Source organism: Nomascus leucogenys, chromosome 8 (assembly GCF_006542625.1).
Source record: "Nomascus leucogenys isolate Asia chromosome 8, Asia_NLE_v1, whole genome shotgun sequence".
Lineage (NCBI taxonomy): Eukaryota > Metazoa > Chordata > Mammalia > Primates > Hylobatidae > Nomascus > Nomascus leucogenys.
In genome coordinates this window covers 44,088,009-44,115,165 of record NC_044388.1, presented here as the reverse complement: position 1 = coordinate 44,115,165, position 27,157 = coordinate 44,088,009, and the positions used below count along the sequence as shown (strand labels likewise).

Sequence of the window (27,157 nt, the reverse complement as noted above, 5' to 3'; positions counted from 1 at the left end):
AACAGATAAATACCTAGAAACACACAACCTACCATGATTGAACCATGAAGAAATTGAAACCTTACACAGATAAGTTACAAGTATTATGCTTACTACCTGGGGGATGAAATCATTTATATACCAAACCCCAGTGATACACAATTTAACCCTGTAACAAACATGCACATGTACCCCCTGAACCTAAATTAAAATTTGAAAAAGAAAAACAAAGTGGTAAGCTGAGGATAGACAGGAAATAGGAGGGAAAGGCCAAGGAAAGGAATTACAAAGGGAAATAAGAAATTTCTTGAGGGTTACAGATACCTTTACATCTTGATTATGTCGATGGTTTAATGGGTGTTACCTTTCAAACTATCAAAACATCAAATTATACACTGAAAATATGTGCAAATTATTGTATATCAACATATATCAATAAAACAATATATTTAAAAGAGAGCAAACTATTGATACACATAACATGGATGGATTTCAAATATATTAGCTATGGTATAGAAACCAGACTGGAAAGACTGCATAATGTATTAATCCATTTATACAAAGTTCTGATGGGCAAAACTGCAGGCACAGAAAACAGATCCACCAGTGCCCAGAGCTGGAGTGGGGTGAGACAAAATTTTTTGGATGACAGAACTGCTCTATATTTTACTGAGCTAGTGGTATGTGTATATATTTGCTAAACTCGTAACACTGCACACAATAAAAAATAATGAATTTCATGATATGTAAATTATACCCCAGTTTTTAAAAGCCCTATTCCAGTCGCAAAAGAAAAACAATGAAAAGGAAGAAAAGAAGATGAAGAAAAAGGAGGAAATAGAGAACATCCACCACCACGACCATGGGGGCTAGAATGGGGACACTGAAGTACAGGAAGTTCAGAAGGAGAAAAAAAGGCAGAATAGGGAAGTCAATTATTGCAGAGATAAGGGCTGAAAACTTTCATAACTTATAGAAAAATAAAGTTTAGGTATGAAGATAAAAATGAATTGATTAGACTGATAGCAGACATCCCATAAACAGTACATGCTAAAATTTAAAGGCATATCCTTAAAAGGCTTACAAAAATAACTGTTCACCTAAAGTTCCATACCAATATAACCCATAATTAAATATTGAACATAAAACAAAAAAATTCAGTAATAAACATCAGATTATTACACATAGAACATCACTGTAATGTACTTCCTCCAGAATAAAATGGAACCTATAGCAAATATATGCAAACTGAATAAATAGAAGAAATGGATAAATTCCAAGAAAGATACAACATATCAAGACTGAATCGTAAACAGAACACCTCACCAAACCTGGTGCCTCACACCTGTAATCCCAACACTTTGCAAAGCCAAGATGGGCAGATCACTTGAGGCCAGGAGTTTGAGACCAGCCTGGCCAACATGGTGAAACTCCATCTGTATTAAAAATTAAAAAAAAATAGCCAGGCATGGTGGGGCACACCTGTTGTCCCAGCTACTCTGGAGGCTGAGGCCCGAGAATCACTTGAACCTAGGAGGGGGAGGTTGCAGTGAGTCTAAAACACACTACTGCACTCCAGCCTGGGCAACAGAGCAAGAGAAAAAGAAAGGATGGTAGGAAAGAGAGAAGGAGAGAGAGGGAGTGAAAGAGAGAGAGGGAGAAAGAGGGGAAGAGAGAAAGAGGGGAAGGGAGGGAGGGATGGAGGGAAGGAGGGAGGTAGGAAGGGAGGGGAACATCTGAACATATCAAATAAGAGGTAGAAGATTGCATGAATAATCAAAAATTCCCAACTACAAAAGGCCCTGAATAGCCAAACAATCCTGAGAAAAAAAGAGTAAAGCTGGAAGAATTGTACTACCAGACTCAAAATATACTACAAAGCTGAGAAACCAAAACAGCATGATACTGGCATGAAAACAGACACTTACACTAATGGAACAGAAAAGAGTATCCAGAAATTAATCCACATATCTACAGCCAGTTGAATTTTGACAAGGTGCCAAGAATATTCATTGGAGAAAGGGCAGTCTCTTCATTAAATAGCCCTGGGGAAAACTGGATATCCACATGCATAGGAATGAAACTGGACCCCTACCTCGCAATCTATACCAAAACCAACAACAACAACAACAACTCATAATGGGTCAAAGGCCTACATATAAAATCCAAAATAATGAAACTCATAGAAGAAAACATAGGGGAAATGATAGGGACATTGATCTGGGAAAAGATTTTATAAATAAGGCTTCAAAAGCACAGGTGACAAAAGCAAAAATAAACAAATGGGATTATATCAAATTAAAAAGCGTCTGCACAGCAAAAGAAACAATCGGCATAGTGAAAAGACAACCCTCAGAATATGAGAATATATTTGAAAACTGCTGGATTAATACCAAGAATATACAATGATTTCAAATAGCTCAACAGGAAAAAGCAAACAATTAGATTTAAAAATGGGTAGATAAACTGAACAGACATTTCTCAAAAGAAGACACACAAATGGCCAACAAATATGAGAAAAAATGTTCAACATCACTAATAATCATAGAAATGCAAATCAAAACCACAATGAGGTAATCTCTCACCCCAGTTAGTATGGCTTTTATCAAAAAGACAAAAAAAAATAACAAATGCTGGCAAGAATGCAGAGAAAAGGGACACTGTTGATGGGAATGTAAACTAGGATAGCCACTATGGAGAACAGCAGGGCAGCTCCTCAAAAAACAACAAATACAACTACTATATGAACCAGCAATCCCACCACTGGGTATTTATCCAAAGGAAAGGAAACCATTGTATCGAAGAGACATTTGCACCGCCATGTCTACTGCAGCACTATTTATAATAGTCAAGATACGGAATCAACCTGTTTCCAACAACAGATGGATAAAGAAAATGTGGTGTAGATACACAATGGAATATCATTTAGCCATGAAAATAAAATCCTGTCATTCACCACAACACAGATGGAACAGAAGTATATTGTTAAGTGAAATAAGCCAGGAACAGAAAGTTAAACACTGCATGTTGTCACTCATATGTGGAAGCTAAAAAAAAGTTGATCTCAGAAGTAAAATGTAGAATAGAAGATACTAGAGGCTGTGAAGGTTAGGGGGAAGGGAGGAATAAGGAAAGATTTGTTAAAGTCTACAAAGTTACAGTGAGATATGAGAAAAAAGTTCTAATTCTTTATATCACTGTAGGATGACTATAGTTAGCAATAATATATAGTTTCAAATAGCTAGAAGGAGGACACTGACTCCTCCCAATACAAAGAAATATTTAAGATGATATATCTGCTAATTACCTTGATCTGATCACTATACATTATATGTACTGAAACATCCCTGTGTGCCCCATGGATATGTACAATTATTATTTGGAAAATTTAAAAATACATGAAAAATAAAACTTGCAATTAAAAAAAATCTCCCAGCAAAGAAAAAAAACAGAACCAGATGGTTTAACTGGTAAATTCTACCAAACTTTTATAATAGAATTAATACTAATCCTTCTCAGACTTCTCCAAAAAACTGAAGAGTAGGGAACAATTTCAAATACATTTTATAAGGCCAGCATTACTCTGATACCAAAGTTAGACAAGGACATTACAAGAAAAGAAAATAATAGGCCAATATCCTTGATTAACATAGATATAAAAATCCTCAACAAAATACTAGTGAACTGACTTTAACAGAACATTATAAGGATCATATACCATGATCAAGTGGGATTTATATTTGTGATGCAAGGATGGCTGAAAATACACTCAATAGATACAGGAAACAAAATTCAACATACTTAATTAAAACTCGCAACAGTTCGTCATGGAAAAAATATACCTCAACATAACAAAAGCCATGTATTACAAGCCCACAGCTACATTAAACTTAACAATGAAAAGCTATCAATAAAAGTTTTGGTCTAAGATCAAGAATAAAACAAGAAGCCCCTCTCGTCATTTCTATTCAGCATAGTACTAGAAGGCCTAGCCACAGAAATTAGGCAAGAAATAAGAAAAAAAGGACATCCAAATTGAATAGGAAGAAGTTGTCCCTGTTTTCAGATGACATGACCTTATATGTAAAAAACTTGACATTTGCTAAGGGAGTAGATCTTAAGTGTTGTCACTACATACACAAAAAGAGGTAATTATATGAGGTGATGGATGTGTTAATTACAGTAATTGTGATAATCATTTTACAGCATATACATATATCAGGCAAATCATCAATTTTTATTTGTCAATCATACCACAATAAATCTAAGGGAAAAAAAGATAATTGAACCTAGAATGAAAAAGTAGGATTCCAAAAGGAATTATGATTGTGGTGCTGGTAAACAAATCACATGATAAAATGTGGTAATACTATACACACACATAATGAATGCATACAAACACTAGCAAATCTGAATAAGATCTTTAGTTGTATTAAAAATATTGTACCAATACCATTATACTGGCTGTGGAAATGCAGTGTGTAAGATGTTATCATTGGAAAAAGCTGGGCAAAGTGTACATGAGAGCCCCATGCAATTTTCACAACTTTTTGTCCTTAAATTATTTCAAGACAAAACAATTTTTAGAAAAGGAATAGTGAGGCCGGGCGCGGTGGCACATGCTTGTAATCCCAGCACTTTGGGAGGCCGAGGCAGGCGGATCACAAGGTCAGGAGATCGAGACCACGGTGAAACCCTGTCTCTACTAAAAATACAAAAAAATTAGCCAGGTGTGGTGGCGGGCGCCTGTAGTCCCAGCTACTCGGAGAGGCTGAGGCAGAATGGCGTGAACCTGGGAGGCGGAGCTTGCAGTGAGCCGAGATTGCGCCACTGCACTCCAGCCTGGGCAACAGAGCCAGACTCCGACTCAAAAAAAAAAAAAAGAAAAGGAATGGTGAGTAAGACTGAGAAACATACTGGAAAATCCTAGTATTCACTGACTAAACATAAAGATGATAATAACAAAAATAACACTGACTTATTTGGGAGAAATTTGAAACTCAAATGACAAACATTGAAAATGGAAGGAGTTAAATGACTAAAGTCCTTGGGTTATTTCCAAGAAGACTATACGTAATGATTAAATTTAGACATTATATAATATTAACCACAAATACTAAAATTTAAAGAAAATCACTAAAACAAAAACAGAATACAAAAATATCCAAAGAGTTAAAGAAAAAAAAGAGAACAGAAAAATGAAACCATTTGAGACCAGCCTGGATGACAAGGAGAAACCCCGTCTCTACTAAAAATACAAAAAATTAGCCAGGCATGGTGGTGCACGCCTGTAATACCAGCTTCTGGGGAGGCTGGGGCAGGAGAAGCACTTGAACCCGGGGAGCTAAGGTTGCAACGAGCCGAGATCGAGCCTCTGCACTCCAGCCTGAGCAACAAGAGTGAAGCTTTGTCTCAAAAAAAAAAAAAAAAAAAAGAGAGAAAAATGAAACCAAGAAAATAGATTATAGAAAAAGAAAAAAATACCAAAAAACATGGTAAATAGGAAAAAAATAGGATGGCAAATTTCAGCCTAAACATATGTCATCATGGATTAAGCATATGAGCATAACAAACTCCATTAGTGCATTTCATATAAAGGCTGTTTATAAGACACCAGCTAAATGCAAACACAGATTGAGAAAAAAAACGAAAAAAGATGTACCAGGTAAACGTCATTTTTAAAGAGAAAGTTGATATAGCAATCTAAAACAGTGAAAATTGTATTTAAGATATGATTAGTAACGATGAAAGGAAAATACACTAAGAAAATTTAACTAAAATAAACATTATGCATTTAGTCACTGCCTCAGAATATCTAAAGCGAAAATTTCAACAATCAGAGGGAAAGCTATAACCCAGTGAAAATTTTACTTTTCCTCTCAACAGAAGACAAAGTATCAAATGGACAGGAAAAAAAACCCAGTATATATAAAAATGATTTGAAACAACACAATTTAAAAGTTTGTCCTAAAAACATTGGAGGACACATATCAAGCTTACACATTTATAAAAATTTACTTCATTTTTTGTTTCAACATTTAAGAGAATCACATAGACAAGTTGCTCAAAATAAGCTAATAAAATTAGAAAATTATTTTTAAAACAATGAAAATAAATCATATAATTGAAAACTAAAGACTACAATTGATTCATCACTTAAACAGAAATCCTGCTAGATTTTTCAAATTGTTTTTAACTGAATGTCGACTATAATTTAAAAACTGCAGAGTGTAAAGAAAATGACATATATAAGGAGAAGGTTTTTGCTATTAAAGTATTTCTTATTTTAGAAAATAAGAAAAGTTGAAAATTAATAAAGAAAGCCTTAAAATCAAGAAATCTAGAGTTACAACAGAGCAAAGGTAAAAAGACCAGAAAGGAGGAAAAAGAGCAAAACTTGATATAAAAAAACAATAGAAATAGAGACCTCAATGAAACCAAAAGTTATATATTTCAAATTACTAATAAAATAAAAACACCTCTGAGCAGACTGCTCATGAAAAAGAAAAAAAAAGACAAAACAAACAAACCAAAATTGAAAAGGAAATGCATCTGCAGAGAAAGTATAGCTATTTAAAATTATACATAAAACAATACTAGGTAGGTTATGGGATATGGATAATGCCACATGTATTAAAAACATGTAAGATACGCAAACACTCAGTGTAGACATCCTCTACAGGGAGGGAAGGGGATCATACCAGAAGGAATTGCAGCTGCAAATACAGTGGCTTATTTTATAAGAGAAACAAGAAAAATATTAACATCTGTTTATTTCCCATGGTGGGCAAGAGGATGTTTGTCATGTTGTTCTCTGTCTTAGTGTTTGAATTATTTCTTGAAAAATAAAAATGTAATAATCTAAATTATAAACTTCCCTTCTGAAAATTTAACCCAAAGAATATTTTTAAAATTATTTCTTGTATGAGCCAGCAATGTGAATTAAAATATTTAGTCTGTAGTAAGGCCCAGAAATCTGCATTTTTAATATTTATGTTGTAGATGATACAGATCATCCCCTTTGATAAGAAAAGAACAGATATTACATATTTGACTTCTTCCTCTCTCAACTAACAGTTCAACGACTTTGGCAAACTATGTAAACTACACTTCCAAATCTTTGTGTCTTAAAAACAGGTATCCATGGCTACCACATAAAATTAAATGACATATTGATGTAATACTCAAAATCCCAGTGATATGTAAAGTATTGCTGCTGCTCGTGATATTGTCTTACATATAACTAGATTCTAATGGTACTAATGTTTAACTTCAGAATACAAATGCAATTTACTCGCTACTTGGGAATTCCTCTTCCTTGGTGAACCACTTTTTCAACTGTTTCCTTGCCAAAACTATTGCGGTTGTTACAATGAGAATAGGAAGAGCAATGAGGAAACCTAGAAGCCAGGTGTTTTCAGTCTTCGCAGATGCTCTTTCCATGATTGAACCTAAAAACAGAAATACAAAAAAAAATCAAAATAAAAAATTAAACTATCTACTTTTACTTTCAAGTTGCAACACATTCATTAAAATGTTCTGAATTTGTATTGTTATTCAAGGAACATGGAAAAAATCATTATAGAATTGTAATCATAATCCTTGGGGCTATCTCTACAACCTTTCACTCTAAAAGCATGGAAACCAAGTTTTGGAAAGTTCAAAAGTATTCAAGTCTCACAGCAGCTACAGCAAAATCTCACTATAACCCTCTAAGTAGGGATAAAAAAATTCAGTGATACACAACGTGGGATTGTGTAATTGCATGGTTATCCAAAAATGCAATCTTACAAGGTGCATTATCAAAGGAATTCAGTGTATTTGTGTATATCCTATTTTTCTTTGGTAGATTGTTGGCTTTTGGCCTTGGGGATCATGTTTATAAATGGGGTCATTGCAATGCTACTAAAAGGGCACTGGCATAAAAATTAGAAGAATTGATTCCTAATCCTAATTCTGTCCCTTGCTATCACTGGATACATAGACCTAAACATATTCTCTAAACTCCATGAGGAGAAGAACTTCATTTTGCTCACTGTACATCCCCAGTGTGTAGACTAGCACCTGGACCTGGTGTATATTAAGAGTTCAATAAACATTTGCTAACTCAATAAATGAATTAATGACAGAAATGGAAGCTGTGGGGCACAAATAGAATAACATGCCAGCATCACTTCTGTCATCTCCTAAGCAGAAATTGATGGATTTTTCTGATTTAAATGATAAACTCCTTCAGAGTGAAATCTTGTCTTCTATTTCATTTCTTCTATAACAGAAACACAGTAACAGTACTAGACACAGAGCAAATGTCATTTGTTTAGAGCTGAGGTCACAGGATCGGTCATAAAGCTGAGGAAGAGAGGTTGAAAATATTCTAAAAGATAAAGTCAATGACATCAGTAAAGAGAAATTTTAAAAAGTATTCAGCTTGAATTATGCTATTTTAATGTTAGAAAAAAAGAGCAAGACAAGATCGGGCACATTCAGGCTGGTATGGCCTTAGACAATAAGGCTGTAGTCACCAAAACAGCATGGTACTGATAGAAAAATAGACACAGAGACCAGTGGAATGGAATAGGGAATCCAGAAATAAAGCCAAGTACGTACAGCCAACTGATCTTCAACAAAGCAAACAAAAACATAAAATGGGGAAAGGACACCCTATTCAACAAATGGCACTGGGATAACTGGCAAGCCATATGTAGAAGAATTAAACTGGATCCTCATATCTCACCTTATACAAACACCAACTCAAGAGGGATCAAAGACTTCAATTTAAGACCTGAAACCATAAAATTTCTAGAATATAACATCAGAAAACTATTCTAGACATTGGCTTAGGCAAAGCGTTCATGAGCAAGAACCCAAAAGCAAATGCAACAAAAACAAAGATAAATAGAAGGGACTTAATTTAAAAGCTTCTGCGAAGCAAAAGATATAATCAGCAGAGTAAACAGACAACCCACAGAGTGGGAGAAATCTTCACAAACTGTGCATCTTCCAAAGAACTAATATCCAGAATCTATAAGGAACTCAAATCAGCAAGAAAAAAAGGAATTCCATCAAAAAATGGGCTAAGGACATGAATAGGTAACTCTCAAAGAAGATATACAAATGGCCAACAAACATATGAAAAAATGCTCAACATCACTAATGATCAGGGAAATGCAAATCAAAACCACAATGCAATACCACCTTACTCCTGCAAGAATGGTCATAATTTAAAAATCAAAAAATAATAGATGTTGGCATGGATGTGCTTAAAGGGGAGCGCTTTTACGCTGTTGGTGGGAATGCAAGCTAGCACAACCACTACGAAAAACAGTATGGCAATTTCTTGAAGAACCAAAAGTAGATCTACCATTTGATCCAGCAATCCCACTATTGGAAATCTAACCAGAGGAAGTCATTATATAAAAGTCATTACAAAAAAAGACACTCACACAAATGTTTATAGCAGCACAATTTGCAATTGCAAAAATATGGAACCAGCCCAAATGCCCATCAATCAGTGAGTGGATAAAGAAAGTGTGATATATATATATATATATATATATATATATATATATATATATATACACCATGGAATACTACTCAGCCATTAAAAGGAACAAAATAATAGCATTTGCAGCAACCTGGATGGAGTTTGAGACCATTATTCTGAGTGAAGTAACTCTTCACTTGGAGAATGGAAAACCAAATATCCTATGTTCTCACTCATAAGTGGGAGCTAAGCTATGAGGACACAAAGGCATAAGAATGATACAATGGACTTTGGGGTATTGAGGGGAAGGATGGGAGTAGGTGAGGTATAAAAGACTACACATTGGGTACAGTATACACTGCTCAGGTGATGGCTGCACCAAAATCTCAGAAATCACCACTAAAGAACTTATCCATGTTACCAAAATCCACCTGTTCCTCAAAAACCTATTGAAATAAAAAAAATTAATTGATTAGTTAATTATAAAGAAAAGAGAGCAAGACTAAGATGGCATGTTTGGTTTCCATTCCTTGAGAGAATTCTGATAACCTTTTCATTACAAATATCAGTTGTGTTGTAAGTGGCAAAATCGAACTTTGTTTTAGTGAAGATAAGCAATTCGAGAATTTTATTAAATGGATATTTAAAGAGACAGATACTTCCCCATATCTTCCTCCGGAAATATGGAAAATCCTTTGGAACGTGTTTGGCAGTTTGGAGGCTTATAGCCTGGCGAACAATGGCACTTGTTTCTGGAATCACACACCTAGGATCATTTTGAAAAATTAGATTGTTTTAAAATATTTTCTCAGAGAAGGTGATCATCAAGCTTACTTTTGTACCATAATCTAGTGTAATTTTGTTTATTTAGAGTGACAGTCTCACATATCAAATGTTTGGTTTCTTAGACTAAAACACAGACACACACACACACAAAGCAAAAAAAAAAAAAAACTATAAAGTGAGGCTCTCCATATTTGCATCAAGAAAATTTGACACCTTGAAATGTTTACCTACAAATTTACCATGCAATTTCAAAAATGCATACTTAAATTCTAATGAAAATGTGACCCCTCCAGTGACATGCTGGAGCCAGCATATATGAGTCTTATCTTTGAGCTATTTTCATCCATTGCTTTATATGTCTCTATTTTATGACAGTAACATACTGTTCTGGTTACTGTACATTTGCACTATATTTTGAAAAGCTTTGTTCTTCTTTTTAAAAATTGCTTCTAATTATCTGGATTTTTTTCATCTTATATAATTTTTTTATTTTCTATTTCTTTGAAAAATAACATGGAGATTCTGATAAGGATTGCATTGAATCTGTAGATAATTTTGACTATTAGGGATAGTTTAACAATATTAATTTCTTCAATCCATGGAATATCTTTCAATTTTTTGTGTCTCCTTTAATTTTTTTCATGTTTTATAGTTTTCAGTGTACAAGTCTTTCACTTCCTTGGTTTGTTTTAAACCTAAGTATTTTATTCTTTTTGATGCTGTTGTAAATGGGATTGTTTAACTAATCTCCTTTCCTGACCGTCTGTTTTTGATGTATAAAAATGTAACTGATTTTTGAGTGTTGTTTTTGTGTCCTGCAACTTTACTGAATTCATTATTTCTTCTACTAGTTTTATGGAACCTTTATGGCTTCCTATGTATACAATCATGGCATTTGCAAACAGAAGCTACTTTATTTCTGCTTTCTCATTTGGATGCCCTTTATTTCTTTTCCTTGCCTCATTGCTTCATCTAGGAATTCCAGTACTAAGTTGAGTAGAAGTGCAGAGACTGAGTATCCTTGCATTGTTATAGATCTTAAAGTAAAGGCTTTCATTATTTCACCATTGAGTATAATTTTAGCTATGGACTTTTTACATATAGGCTTTCTGCTATTCCTAATGTATTGAGTTTTTATAATGAAAGGGTGCTGGATTTTGTCAAATGCTTTTTCTGCATCTTAATGTCATAAAGTAAATTTATCTTTCATCTTCTTAATGTGGCATACCACATTAATTGATCTGTGTATTTTGAACCATGCTTGCATCCCAGGAATAAATCCCATTTGGTCATAGTGTATGATTCTTTTAGTGTGCGGCAAATATAGTTTGTTAATGTCTTGCTGTAAATTTTTGCATGCATGTTTGTAAATATATTAGCCTGCAATTTTATTTTCTTGTTTAATTCTTCTGTAAATGTTTAACAGAATTCATTTGTGAAGCCCCCTAGTCCTGAGATTTTCTTTGCTAGAAAGTTTTGTTTACTGATTCAATCTCTTTATTTGCTGTTGTTCTGTTCAGGCTATTTATTCTTGATTCAGTCTTGGCAAGTTGTATCATCCTAGGAATGTATCAATTTCTTCTAGGTTATCCAGTGTGTTGGTGTATAAATATACACCACAGTATCTTCTTAAAAAATTTCTGTAATATCAGTTGTAATATCTGCTCCTTCATTTCTGATTTTGAGTCTTATTTCTTTTTTTCCTTGCTATTTTACCTAAGAGTTTGTCCATTTTTTTATCTTTTCGAAAACTCAACTCTTAATTTCCTTGATTTTGTCTATTATTTTTCTATTCTCTATCTTATTTGTGCTCTAATCTTCATAACTTCCTACTGCAAACTTGGAGTTTGTTTGTTCAATTTTTTTCTAGTTTCTTGAGGTGTAAAGTTAGAATGTTTTTTTGAAATCTTTATTCTTTTTAATGTAAGAATTTATCACTATAAATTTCCCTTTAGTACTGTTTTTGCCACATCCAATTATTTTTTTCATTTTTTGTTTGTCTTGAGATATTTTCTAATTTACCTTTTGATTTGCTGTTTAGCCCAATGGTTGTTCAATTGTGTGTTATTTAATTTTCATGTACTTTTTAAGTTTTTCCACTTTCTTTTAATATTAACTTCTAGCTTCAATCTAATGTGATCAGAAAATATACTTGGAGTGATGTCAGTCTTCTTAAATTTGTTGAGACTTGTCTTGTGACTTAATATGTGGTCAGCAATTCTGAGCAAAAAGAACAAAGCCAAATGCATAACATTATCTGACTTCAAGTTATACTAGAGCTATAGTAACCAAATCACCATGATACTGGCATAAAATCAAACACATAGACCAATGGAACAGAAAAAAGAATCCGGCTACAAATACATGCATTTACACCAATTCATTTTCAACAAAGGCACCAATAATGTACAACAGAGAAAGAACACTCTCTTCAATAGATGGTGCTGGAAAAATTCGATAACCATATGCAGAAGGATAAAACTTGATCATTATCTTTCACTGTGTACACAAAATCAAAATGTATTCAAGACTTAAATCTAAGAACCAAAACTATAAAACTACCAGGAGAAAATGTAGGAAAATAGTTCTAAGACATTGATTATGTAATTTTTTTTTGGATATAACCTCAAAAGCACAGGAAACACAAGCAAAAATAAACAAATGGGATTACACCAAGCTAAAAAGCTTCTACACAGCAAAAGAAGCAATCAACAAAGTGAAGAGACAACCCACAGAATAAGAGAAAATATTTCCAAACTATCCATCTGACAAGGGACTGACAATCAGAATATATAAGGAGCTCAAATAACTCAATAGGAAAAATCTCCACAAATTATATGATTAAATAAACGGGCAAAAGATCTGAATAGACATTTCTCAAAATAAAACATACAAATGGCCAATAGTTATATGAAAAAATGTTCAACATCACTAATTATGAGAGAGATGGAAATCAAAATTATGAGATATAATCTCAATCCAGTTAAAATGGCTTATAAAAGCCATTTTTTTTTTTTTGGATAACAAAAAGACGGAAGAGCCAATGCTGGTGAGGCTGTGGAGAAAAGGAAAGCCTCACACACTATAGGTGGGAATGTAAATTAGTACAGCCACTATAAAAAATTGTGTGGAGATTCCTCAAAAAAACTAAAAATAGAACTACTATATGACCCAGCAATTCTACTACTGAGTAAATAACCAAAAGAATGGAAATCAATACTTCAAAATGCTATCTGCACTCCCATGTTTATTGTAGTACTATTCACAATAGCCAAAATATAGAATCAACATAAGTGTCCATGAATAGATGAATAAATAAAGAAAATGTGGGATACATACACAATGTAAAACATAGGCTACAAAAATAATGAAATCCCATCACTCGTAGCAACATGGATGGAACTGGAAGTCATTATGTTAAATGAAATAGGCTAAGCACAGAAAGATAAATATCACATGTTCTCACTCTTATGTGGAAGCTAAAAAAGTGGATTCATGATGATACGGAGTAGGTGGGTGGTTACCAGAGGCCAGAATGTGTAATGGGAGGAAAGGATGAAGAGAGGTTGATTAATAGGTACAAATATCCAATTTGAAAGAATAAGTAAGACCAAGTGTTTGACAGATCAGTAGGATGACCAGAGTTTAAAATAACCTATTGTATATTTCAAAAATAGCTAGAAAAATAAATTCAAATGTTTTAGCATAAAGACAAATATATAAAGTGATGGATATCTTAATTATACTGATTTGATTTTTATGAATTATATGAATGTATTATCATTTATACCCCCACAACAGGTACAACTATTGCCAATAAAAAATAAAATTAAAATAAATAAATAAAACAATTATACTTCATATGCTGAAAGCTCTAATGGATAAAGGAAACTGCATGTAAGAACAGATGGGCAGTGTAGGCAGAGAGATAAAAATTCTAAGAAAGAATCAAAAAGAAGTACTAGAGATCAAAAACACTGCAACAGAAATGAAGAATGCTTTTGATGGGCCCGTAAATAGAATAATTATGGCTGAGATGAGAAAAGATCTCTGAGCTTGAGGATACCTCAGTAGAAACTTCTAAAACTAAAAAGTCAAAAAAAAAAAAGGTTGAAAAAACAGAACAGAATATCCAAGAACTGTGGGAAAACTAAAAAAATGTATAACATACATGTAACGAGGATACCAAGAGGACAAAAAAGAATGGAATAGAAGAAATATTTGAATGAATAATAGCTGATAATTTTCCAAAATTAATGTCTTGCAACAAAGCACAGATCAAGCAACCCCTGCCACAAAAAAATCAGGACAAATGCCAAAAATTTATACCTAGACATAATAACTTTCAAACTACAGAAAATCAAAGATAAAGAACAAATTTGGAAAGAAGGCAGAGGGAGAAAATACCATATCTATAGAGGCAGAAAGATAAAAATTATACTGGACTTCTCTTCAGCAACCACGCAAGCAAAAAGAGTGAGGAGTGAAATATTTAATCCTTTGAAATTATCTTGCAAAAGTGGAAATGAAATAGAGAGTCTCAGACAAGCAAAAATTGAGAGTATATATCACCAGTAGACATGCCTTTGAAATAAATGTGTCAGAAGAGATTCTTCAGAGAGAATGAAAATCACAAAGGTCAGCAAATGTTATTTACATAAAAAGAATAGTATTAGAGAAGGAATTAAGTGAAAGTAAACTAAAAATTTTTATTTTTCTCATTCTTAATTGATGTTACAGATAATTGTTTGCTGAGATGGGTTCACTATTAAATTCTACCAAACACTTAAGGGAGAAATTATACCAATTTTCTATAATCTCTTACAATCTCTTTCAGAAGACAGAAGCAGAGGGGATGCTTCCTCACGCATTCTATCAGGCCATCCTTACCCTAATATCAAAACCAGAGAAAAATATTACAAGAAATGGAAACTACAGAAAAATGTCTGTAGATGCAAAGATGCAAAAAACTCTCACTATACATTAGTAAATCAAATTCAACAACGCATAAAAAGAATTATACACCACAACCAAGATTTATCGCAGGCATGTAACTGGTTCAACATTAGAAAATTAGCTGATGTACTTCATCTCACATCAATAAGCTAAAGAAGAAAAATCACATTATCATATCAATAAATACAGAAAAAGCATTTAACATTAAAAAGCCGACACTCGGGCGGGGCATGGTGGCTCATGCCTGAAATCCCAGCACTTTGGGAGGCCAAGACGGGCAGATCACGAGGTCAGGAGATCGAGACCATCCAGGCTAACACGATGAAACCCCTTCTCTACCAAAAATATAAAAAAATTAGCCGGGCATGGTGGTAGGCGCCTGTAGCCCCACCTACTCGGGAGGCTGGGGCATGAGAATGGCGTGAACCTGGGAGGCGGAGCTTGCAGTGAGCCGAGATTGTGCCACTGCACTCCAGCCCGGGCAACACAGTGAGACTCCCTCTCAAAAAAAAAAAAAAAAAAAAGCCAACACTCATTTGTGATTTAAAAGTAAACTAACAGCAAACTAGGAATAGAGGGAAATTTTTTCATCTAACAAAATATCAAACAAAAAAACCTACAGCTGACATCATACCTAATGGTGAGATATTAGACACTTTCCCACTAAGATAAGGAGCAATGCAAGGACGTCTCCTCTCACCACTCCTATTTCAATATCATACGGGAAGTTCTAACTAATACAATAGAATAAGAAAAAAAGGTATACTGATTGGGAAGGAAGAAATAAAACTGTCTTTGTTCATATATGACATAAACATCAATTTAGAAAATCTAAAAAGAATTGAAGAACCCTTGGAACTAACAAGTGATTGTAGCATGGTTGCAATATACAAGATTAATGCACAAAAGCCAATAATTTTCCTATACACCAGCAATGAACAAATGAAACTTGAAATTAAAGACATAATACTATTTGCATTAGCCCCCCAAAAAAATGAAGTACTTGGTATAAATCTAACAAAATATATATAAGATCAATATGAGAAAAACTACAAAACACTGATGAAGGAAATAAAAAAGGACTAAATAAATGAAAATGCATTACATGTGCATGGATAGAAAGACTCAATATTGTCAAGATATCAGTTCTTACTAACTTGATCTATAGATGGAACACAATCCCTGTTAAAATCCCAGCAAGGTGTTTTGTGGAAATCAACAAACTGATTCTAAAGTTTCTATGGAGGCACAAAAGATCAAGAATAGTCAAGTTACCATTGAAAGAAAAAGAACAACATCACAAGACTAACACTACCCAACTTCAACATACTGTAAGTCTGTAGTAATCAAGGCAATATGATATAGGAGAAAGAATAATCAAATGGATCAATGAAATAGAATAAGGAGCCCAGAAACTGACAAACATAAATCTAGTCAGCTGATCTCTGACAAAGGAGCAAAAGCAATATAGTAGAGAAAAGAAAGACTTCAACAATTGGTACTAGCTAGACATCAAAATGCAGGAAAAAAAAGGAATCTAGACACAAACTTATCACCCTTCAAAAAGTTAATCCAGAATGGGTCATAGGCCTAAATGTAAAATGCAAAGCTAAAAAACTCCTAGAAGATAACTCAGGAAAAAAAAAAACATGGATGACCTTGGGTATTGCATAGACTTTTTAGATACAATACCGAAGGCACAATCTATGAAAGAAATAATTAAGAAGCTGGGCCTCATAAAATCAAAATATCTCTGTGAAAAGCACTGTCAAGAGAATAGAAAGATAAGCCACAGAATGGAAGAAAATATTTGCAAAAGACACATCGAATATGTGACTGTTATTCAAAATATGAAGAGAAAACTTAAAACTCAACAAGAAAACAAATAACTTGATTTAAAAATGGGCAAAAGACTTTAAAAGGCCCCTCACCAAAAAAAATATATAGATGGAAAATAAGTATATGAAATATGCCTCACATATGTCATCAGTAAAATGCAAATTAAAACAGCAATGAAATACCACTACACACCCATTAGAACTGCCAAAATCCAAAACACTGACAACAAAAAATGTTGGCTTGGATGTAGAGCAACAGGGACTCTCATTCACTGCTGGTGGGAATGCAAACTGGTACAGCCACTTTCGAAGATGTTTTGTCAGTTTCTAACAAAACTAAGCATACTCTTACAATATGATACAGCAACCACAATCCTTGGTATTTACTCAAAATAGGTGAAAATTTATGTCCACACAAAAACCTGCAGAAGGATGGTTATAGCAGCTTTATTTGTAATTACCAAACTTGGAAGCAACCAAAGTGTCCTTCAGTAGATGAGTGGATAAATAACTATGGTACATTCAGACAATGGAATATTATTTAGCACTAAAAAGAAATAAGCTATCAAGCCATAGAAAAACACGGAGAAACATTAAATGCATATTACTAAGTGAAAGAAACCAATCTGAAAAGGCTACATACTATATGATTCCAATAAAATGACATTCTGGAAAAGAAAAACCTAGGAAAACAGTAATAAGATCAGTGGTTGCCAAGGATTAGTGGAGAGAGAAGGATGAACTGATGGAGCACAGAGAATTTTTAGAGTAATGAAAATACTCTCTGTATATCATAATGATGTATGTATATCATTACACATTTGTCAAAACCCATAGAATGTACTATGGGTTAGTGAGACACTAACAGTGAATCCTAATGTAAACTGGACTTTGGGTGATAATGATATGTCCTTGTAGGTCATCAGTTATAACAAACAGACCACTCTGGTATGTGATGTTAAAATTGGGAAAGATTGTGCCTCTGTAAGATGAGTGGATATATGGAAAATCTCTGTACTTTCTACTTTCCAAAGTTTCTGTGAACCTGAAGCTCCTCTAAAAAATAAAGTCTATTTTTAAAAGTAGATAAATAAAACAATAGATTTTTATGATCCCTGTATATTCACAGACACAGGAATTACAGCATAATTATCTTTCCTTTGAGAACCAGGTTAATGTATTTATCAGAAAATTTAACACCCTCTGAAAAGTACCCAATTATAACAATATATATTTAGGTCATTAGCAATTTAATTCTACTCAAAATATCTTCTGTAACTAATTATGGCTGCTGAATTCAATGACTTAATTCAGCTCTCAACTGAAGCTAGATGCAACACAGTCTGGCACATGGTAGTGACCCAAAAAATGTCAGTAAATTAATGAGTGATGCAAAAAAGTGTCCAAGAAATGTGATTCAGGGAAACATGTGGTTACTTACTCCATGTCCAGAACACTGTTGTGAACAAAGATGTGCTGAAGCCTTAATTATCCTTGATTCTACACATTCACGATTTACACAAACCTAAAGAAAAACACATACAAAAAAAGTTCCCATGTCAGAGGGGTACAGTCATCATAACATTACAGTAAATAATTATATAATATAAAAGCATAGCCATTCAATGATACAAATTTTCCTCTAAGTACTGTTTTTGCTGCATTCCAGAAGGGTTTTTTTTTTTTTTGCAAGAAAAGACATTTGTGATTTATTTGCATTTTAAATTGACATTATTATTACTATGTTTCTTCATGTAGTTCTAAAGCAGAATAATTTAAAAAATAACAAAAAGCCCAGTGTTTAAATAATAAGAGAGTTTTAGCAAACATCTAAATAAGGATATTATATTGTCTGCTTAGGCTGACATCACAAAGTACCATAGCTTAAGTGGCTTCAACAACAGTGATTTATTTTCTAACAGTTCTAGAGGCTGGAAGTCCAAGATCAAGGTGTCTGCAGGGTTGGTTTCTCCTGAAGCCTCTCTTCTAGACTTGCCTTCTCCCTATGTCCTCATATGGCCTTTCCTCTACATGCACAAGCCCCTGGTGTCTCTTTGTGTATCCAAATCTATTTTTTATAAGGATGCAAGTCAGATTGGAACAAGGCCGTGGTTTCATTTAACCTTAACTACTTCTTCTTTTTTTAATTTTTATTTCAATAGATTTTGGGGAACAGGTGGTGTTTGGTTACATGAATAAGATTTTTAGTAGTGATTTCTGAGATTTTGGTGCAGCCATCATCCTAACAGTGCACACTGTACCCAATGTGTAGCCTTTCATTCCTTACGCCCTCCCACCCTTCCCCCCAAGTCCCCAAAATCTATTGTATCGTTCTCGTGCCTTTGTGTCTTTGGAGATTAGCTCCCACTTGTGAGTGAGAACATATGATATTACGTTTTCCATGCCTGAGTTACTTCACTTAGAATAATGGACTCCAATTCCATCCAGGTTGCTGTAAATGTCATTATTTTGTTCCTTTTTAAGGCTGAGTAGGATTCCATGGTATTTATATACCACATTTTCTTAGCCACTGTGGGTTGTCTGTTTACTCTGCTGATTATATTTTTGCTATGCAGAAGCTTTTTAGTTTAAATAAGTCCCATCTATTTATCTTTGTTTTTATTGCATTTGCTTTTGGGTTCTTGTTCATGAACTCTTTACCTAAGACAATATCTAGAAGGGTTTTTCTGATGTTATCTTCTAGGATTTTTATAGCTTCAGGTGTTATATTTAAGTCTTTGACACATCTTTTTTTTATTATTATACTTTAAGTTTTAGGGTACATGTGCACAACGCACAGTTTTGTTACATATGTATACATGTGCCATGTTGGTGTGCTGCACCCATTAACTCGTCATTTAACATTATCCCTCCCCACTCCCCACAACAGGCCCCAGTGTGTGATGTTCCCCTTCCTGGTCTTTGACACATCTTGAGTTGATGTTTGTATAAGGTGAGAGATGAGGATCCAGTGTCATTTTTCTACATGTGGCTTGCCAGTCATCCTACCACCATTTGTTGAATAGGGTGTCCTTTCCCCATTTTATGTTTTTGTTTGCTTTGTCAAAGATCAGTTGACTGTAAGTACTTGGCTTTATTTCTGGGAGCTCTATTCTGTTCCATTGGTCTGTGTGTCTATTTTTATAGTGGTACCATGCTGTTCTGGTGATTGTAGCCTGGTAGCATAGTTTGAAGTCAGGTAATGTGATGCTTCCAAATTTGTTTTTTGGGTTTTCTTATTTTGTTTTGTTTTTTGTTTTTTGTTTTTGCTTAGTCTTGCTTTGCCCATGCAGCTCTTTTTTGGTTCCGTATGAATTTTAGGATTGTTTTTTCCAGTTCTCTGAAGAATGATGATGGTATTTTGATGGGAATTATATTGAATTTATATATTGCTTTTAACAGTATGGTCATTTCCACAATATTGATTCTACCCAACCATGAGCATGGTATGTGTTTTCATTTGTTTGTGTCATCTATAATTTCTTTCAGCAATGTTTCACAGTTTTCCTTTGTCAGGTATATTCCTAAGTATATTGGGGGGTTTTGTTGCACCTACTGTAAAAGGGGTTGAACTCTTTATTTGATTCTCAGCTTGGTCACTGTTGGTGTATAGCAGTGCTACTGATTTGTGTACATTACTTTTGTATCCTGAAACTTTACTGAATTCATTTATCAAATCTTGGAGCTTTTTAGATGAGTCTTTAGGGTTTCCAAGGTATATGATCATATCATTGGCAAGCAGTGACAGTTTGACTTCCTCATCATCAATTTGAATACTCTTTCTTTCTTTCTTTGTTTGATTGCTCTGGCTAGGACCTCCAGTACTATGTTGAATAGAAGTGATGAAAATGCACATCCTTATCTTCTTCCTGTTCTCAGGGAAAATGCTTTCAACTTTTCCCTATTCAGTACAATGTTGTCTGTGGCTTTGTCATATACAGCCTTTATTACCTTAAGGTATGTCCCTTCTGTGCCAATTTTTCTGAGGGTTTTAATCATAAAGGGATGTTGGATTTTGTCAAATGCTTTTTCTGTGTCTATTGAAATGATCATATGATTCTTGTTTTAAATTCTGCTTATGTGTTGTATTACACTTATTTACTTGTATATGCTAAACTTGCATCTCTGGTATGATACCAATTTGATCATGGTGGAATATCTTTTTGATATGCTGTTGTCTTCAGTTAGCTAGTATTTAGTTGAGAAAATTTGCATTTTTGTTTACTAGAGATATTGGTCTGTAGTTTTCCTTTTTTGTTCTTTTCTGTCCTTGATATTAGGGTGATATTGGTTCCATAGAACAATTTAGGAAAAATTCCCTCTTTCTCTATCTTTGAAATATTTTCAGTAGGATTGGTACCAGTTCTTTTATTAATCTCTGACAGAATTCCGGTAGGAATCCATCCAATTCTAGACTTTTTTTCCGTTGGTAATGGTTTTTATTACCATTTCAATCTCGCTGCTTGTTATTAGTCTGTTCAGAGTTTCTATTTCTTCCTGATTTTTTTTAGGAGGGTTGTATATTTCCAGGAATTTATTTATCTCCCCTAGGTGATCTATTTTGTGTTCATAAAGGTGTTCATAGTAGCCTTCAATGATCTTGTGTGTTTCTACGCCATAAGTTGTAATATCTCCCATTTCATTTCTAATTGAGCTTATTTAGACCTTTCTCTTCTTTTCTTGGTTAATATCACTAATGGTCTATCCGTTTTGTTTATCTTTTCAAAGAACCAGCTTTTGTTTCATCTATTTTTCCTTTGATTGTTTCCATTTTATTTACTTCTGCTCTGATCTTTGTTACTTATTTTCTTCTGCTGGATATGGGTTTGGTTTGTTCCTGCTTCTCTAGTTCCTTGAGGTATGACGGTTATGGTTTGGCTGTGTTTCCAGCCAAATTTCATTCTGAATTCTCACATATTGTGAGAGGGAACCAGTGGGAGGTAATTGAATCATGGAGGCAGGTCTTTCCTGTGTTGTTCTTGTGATAGGGAATAAATCTCATGAGATCTGATGGTTTTCTAAAAGGGGGATTCACTGCACAAGCTCTCTTCTCTTGTCTGCTAATATGTACCTTTCACTTTCCACCATGACTTTGAGGCTTTCCCAGCCATGTGGAACTGTAAGTCCATTAAACTTCTTTCTTTTGTAAATTGCCCAGTCTCAGGTATGTCTTTATCAGCAGCATGAATAAAACTAATACAGTAAATTGGTACCAGTAGAGTGGGGTGCTGCTGAAAAGAAACCCAAAAATGTGAAAATGACTTAGGAACTGGGTAACAGGCAGAGGTTGGAACAGTTTGGAGGGCTCAGAAGAAAACAGGAACATGTGGGAAAGTTTGGAACATCCTAGAGACTTGTCAAATGGTTTGGACCAAAATGCTGATAATGATATTAACAATACAATCCAGGCTGAGGTGGTCTCAGATGGAGATCAGGAACTTGTTGGGAACTGGAGCAAATGTGGCTCTTATTATGTTTTAGCAGAGGCTGGCAGCATTTTGTCCCTGCCCTAGAGATTTGTGGAATTTTTGAACTTGAGAGAGATGATTTAGAGTATCTGGTGGAAGAAATTTCTAAGCAGCAAAGCATTCAAGAGGTGACTTGGGTGCTATTAAAGGCATTCAGTTTTAAAAGGGAAACAGATCACAAAAGTTTGGAAAATTTACAGCCTGATAGCACAATAGAAAAGAAAATCCCATTTTCTGAAGAGAAATTCAAGCCAGCTACAGAAACTTACATGAGTAATGGGGACCCAAATGTTAATCACTGAGACAATGGGGAAATTGTCTCCAGGGCATGTCAGAGGCTTTGGTGGCAGCCTCTGCAGTCATAGGCCTGGAGGTTTAGGAGGGAAAAAATGACTTTGTGGGCCAGGGCCAGGGTCCCTCTGCTGTGTGCAGTCTAGGGACTTGGTGCCCTGCATCCAGCCACCCAAGCTGTGACTGAAAGGGACCAAGGTATAGCTCAGCCTGTGGCTTCAGAGGGTGGAAGCCCAAGCCTTGGCAGCTTCCATGTGGTGTTGAGGCTGTGGATGCACAGAAGCCAAGAATCAAGATTTGGGAACCTCTGCCTAGATTTCAAAGGATGTATGAGTGTCCAGGCAGAAGTTTGCTGCAGGAACAGGGCCCTCATGGAGAACCTCTGCTAGAGCAGTGTGGAAGGGAAATGTGAGACTGAAGCCCCCACATAGACCCTACTGGGGCACTGCCTAGCGTAGTTGTGAGAAGAGGGCCACCATCCTCCAGACCCCAGAATGGTAGATCCACTTACAGTTTACACTGTTTCCCTGGAAAAGCTGCAGACATTCAGTGCCAGCCTGTGAAAGCAGCCAGGAGGCTATACCCTGCAAAGCCACAGGGGCAGAGCTGTTAAAGGCTGTGGGAGCTCACCTCTTGCATCAGCATGACCTGGATGTGAGACATGGAGTCAAAGGAGATCATTTTGGAGCTTTAGATTTCACTGCCCCACTGGATTTCAGACTTGAATGGGACCTGTAGCCCCTTTATTTTGGCCAATTTCTCCCATTTGGAATGGCTGCATTTATCAATGCCTATACCCCTATTGTATCTAGGAAGTAACTAACTTGCTTCTGATTTTATAGGCTCATAGGTGGAAGGGACTTGCCTTGTCTTGGATAAGACTTTGGATTATAGACTTTTGAGTTTATGTTGAAATGAGTTAAGACTTCAGGGGACTGTAAGGACAGCATGATTGGTTTTGAAATGTGAGGACATGAGATTGGGCTGAATGATATGGTTAGGCTGTGTCCCCACCCAAATCTCATCTTGAATTCCCATGTGTTGGAAGGTAATTGCATCATGAGGGCAGATCTTTCCCGTGCTGTTCTCATGACAGTGAATAAGTCTCACAAGATCTGATGGTTTTACAAAGGGGAGTTTCCTTGCACAAGCTCTCTTCTCCTGTTTGCCTCCATGTGAAACATGCCTTTCACCTTCTGCCATGATTGTGAGGCCTCCCCAGCCACATGGAATTTTAAGTTCATTAAGCCTCTTTCTTTCGTAAATTGCCCAGTCTCAGGTATGTCTTTATTAGCAACATGAAAGCAGACTAATACAATGACAATGACCTTAGGTTGTCTATTTTTGCCTTTTCAGACTTTTCAATGTAGGCATTTAATGCTATAAACTTTCCTTTTAGCACTGCTTTTGCTGTATCCCAGAGGATTGGATGGGTTGTGTCACTATTATCATTCAGTTCAAAGAAGTTTTTAGTTTCCACTGATTTCACTGTTTACCAAAAGATCATTCAGGAGCAGACTACTTAATTTCCATGTATTTGGATGGTTTTGAGGGTTTCTTTTGGAGCTATTTCCAATTTTATTCTGCTGTGGTCTGAGAGAGTACTTGATATGATTTCAATTTTCTTAAGTTTATTGAGGCTTATTTTATGGTCTATTATATTGTCAGTCTTGGAATATGTTCCATGTGCTGATGAATAGAAATATATATTCTGCATTTTGGGGCAGAATGTTCTGTAAATATCTGTTAAGTCTATTTGTTCTAGGGTATACTTTAAGTACCGTGTTTCTTTGTTGACTTTCTGTCTTGATGACCTGTCCAGTGCTGTCATGAAGTATTGAAATCCCCCACTATTATTGTGTTGCCATCTATCTCATTTCTTAGGTCTATCAAGAATTGTTTTATAAATTTGGGAGCTCTAGTGTTAGGTGTATATGTATTTAGAATTGTGATTTTTTTCCTGTTGGACTAGTCCCTCTATCATTATGTAAGGCCCCTCTTTGTCTTTTTTAAGAGTTTTTGCTTTAAAATCTGTTTTGTCTAATATAAGAATAAGTACTCCTGCTCACTTTACACGTCCATTTGCATGGAATATCTTTTTCCACCCCTTTACCTTAAGTTTATGTGAATCCTTATGTGTTAGGTGAGTCTTTTAAAGACAGCAGATACCTGTTTGGTGAATTATTATCCATTCTGCCATTCTGAATCTTTTAAGTGAAGAATTTAGGCCATTTATTCTCAATGTTAGTATTGAGATATGAGGTACTATTCTATTTATCATGCTGGTTGTTGCCTGAATATCTTGATTATTTTTTCATTGTGTTATTGTTTTAGAGACCCTCTGAAATTTATGCTTTAAGGAGGTTCTATTTTGGTGTATTTCAAGGTTTTGTTTCAAGATTTAGAACTCCTTTTAGCAGTTTTTGTAGTGCTGGCTTGGTAGTAGCAAATTTTCTCAGCTTTTTTTAGTCTGAAAAAGACTTTATCTTTCCCTCATTTATGAAGCTTAGTTTCACTGCACACAAAATTCCTAGCTGATAATTGTTTTGTTTAAAGAGACTAAAGATAGGATCTCCATCCCTTGTAGCTTGTAGAGTTTCTGCTGAGAGATCTGCTGTTAATCTGATAGGTTTTCCTTTATACGTTACCTGGTGCTTTTGCCTCACAGCTCTTAAGATTCTTTCCTTCATCTTTACTTTAGATAACCTGATGACCATGTGCCTAGATGATGATCTTCTTGTGATAAATTTTCCAGGTGTTCTTTGAAGTTCTTGTATTTGGAAGTTGAGATCTCTAGCAAGGCCAGGAAAGTTTTCCTTGATTATTCCCTCAAATAAGCTTTCCAAACTTTAGGATTTCTCTTCTTCCTCAGGAATACAAATTATTCTTAGGTTTGGTTATTTAACATAATCCCAAACTTCATGGAGGTTTTGTTCACTTTTTTATTCTTTTTTTTTTTTTGTCTGTGTCAGATTGGGTTCATTCCAAAGCCTTGTCTTAAAGCTCTTAAATTCTTCTACTTGTTCAATTCTATTGTTGAAACTTTCCAGTGTATTTTGCATTTCTCGAAGTGTGTCTTTTATTTCCAGAAGTTGTGATTTTTTTTTATTTATGATATCTATTTCTCTGGAGATTTTTTGTCCATATTCTGTACTTTAAAAAATTTCTTTAGGTAGTTTTTCACCTTTCTCTGGTGCCTCCTTGAGTAGCTTAATAATCAAATTTCTGAATTCTTTTTCTGGCAGTTCAGAAATTTCTCCTTGGTTTGGATCCATTGCTGGTAAGCTAGTGTGATCTTTTGGTAGTGTTATAGAACCATGTTTTTGTCATATTACCAGAATTGTTTTTCTGGTTCCTTCTGATTTGGGTAGACTATGTTAGAGGAAAGATCTGGGAATCAAGTGCTGCTGTTCAGACTCTTTTGTCCCACAGGATAATCCTTTGATGTTGTGCTCTATCCCTTCCCTTAGCGATGGGGCTTCCTGAGAGCCAGACTGCAGTGATCGTTACTGCTCTTCTGGGTCTAGCCACCCAGTGGAGCTACTGGGCTTTGGGTTGGTACTTGGGAATGTTTGCAAAGAATCCTGTGATGTGGTCCATCTTTAGGTCTCTCAGCCATCGATACTAGCACCTGCTCTGGTGGAAGTAGCAGGGGAGTGAAGTGGATTCTGTGAGAGTCCTTGGTTATAGTCTTGTTTAGTGCACTGGTTTTCTCCAAGGCTGGTTATGCTAGCAATGAAGTTGTTACGTGGACAGACTCAGGACCTCTGGTTAGCCAGAATGTTGTAGGCAGTGGAATTAGCTGTTGTTTTTTCCTTCCTTGGAGCAGAGTCGTTCTGTTATGAATTGCTGTAATGGCTTGAGTTGGCTGGCCTCCCGCCAAGAGATAGCACTTTCAAGAGAGCATCAGCTGTAGTAGTATAGGGGGGATACAAGCTTGCCCTAAGGTCACCCAGGTAAGTATTCAAGTTTTTCAGGTGATGGGTGGGCCCTAGAGCTCCCATGAGTTACTGTCATTTTTGTCTTCGGCTACCAGGGCAGGTAGAGAAAGACCATCAGGTGAGGGCAGAGTTGGGCATGTCTGAGCTCAAACTCTCCTTAGGTAGGGCTTGCTATGGCAGTTGTGGTGGATTGGGGGAGGTGGTTCTCAGGCCAATGGAGTTACCTTCCAAGGGGGATCATGGCTGCCTCTGCTGCTTCATACAGGTTATCAGGGAAGTGGGGGAAAGCCGGCAGTGACAGGTCTCACCCAGCTCCTATGCAGCCAGTAAGGCCAGTGTCACTCCCACCATGCTCCCCAAACAGCCAACAGAGCCCAGTGTATATCCAGGCCTCTGGTGCACAGGGCTGAGACC

At 35.3% G+C, this 27,157-nt stretch overlaps 1 protein-coding gene across 6 annotated transcripts in view; it reads right to left on the bottom strand.

Annotated features, from left to right (window-relative positions):
• LOC100607260 (disintegrin and metalloproteinase domain-containing protein 32) overlaps positions 1-27,157 on the bottom strand; it is a 166,244-nt gene that overhangs the window by 20,379 nt on the left and 118,708 nt on the right. For all 6 annotated transcript variants that reach the window (XM_030817161.1, XM_030817162.1, XM_030817165.1 and 3 more), the window contains 3 exons: positions 18,485-18,568; positions 10,127-10,229; positions 7,274-7,430 (listed from right to left, as the gene is read on the bottom strand). In XM_030817161.1, the coding sequence (XP_030673021.1) occupies positions 7,274-7,430; positions 10,127-10,229; positions 18,485-18,568 (344 nt within the window). The remainder of the gene's footprint in view (positions 1-7,273; positions 7,431-10,126; positions 10,230-18,484; positions 18,569-27,157) is intronic.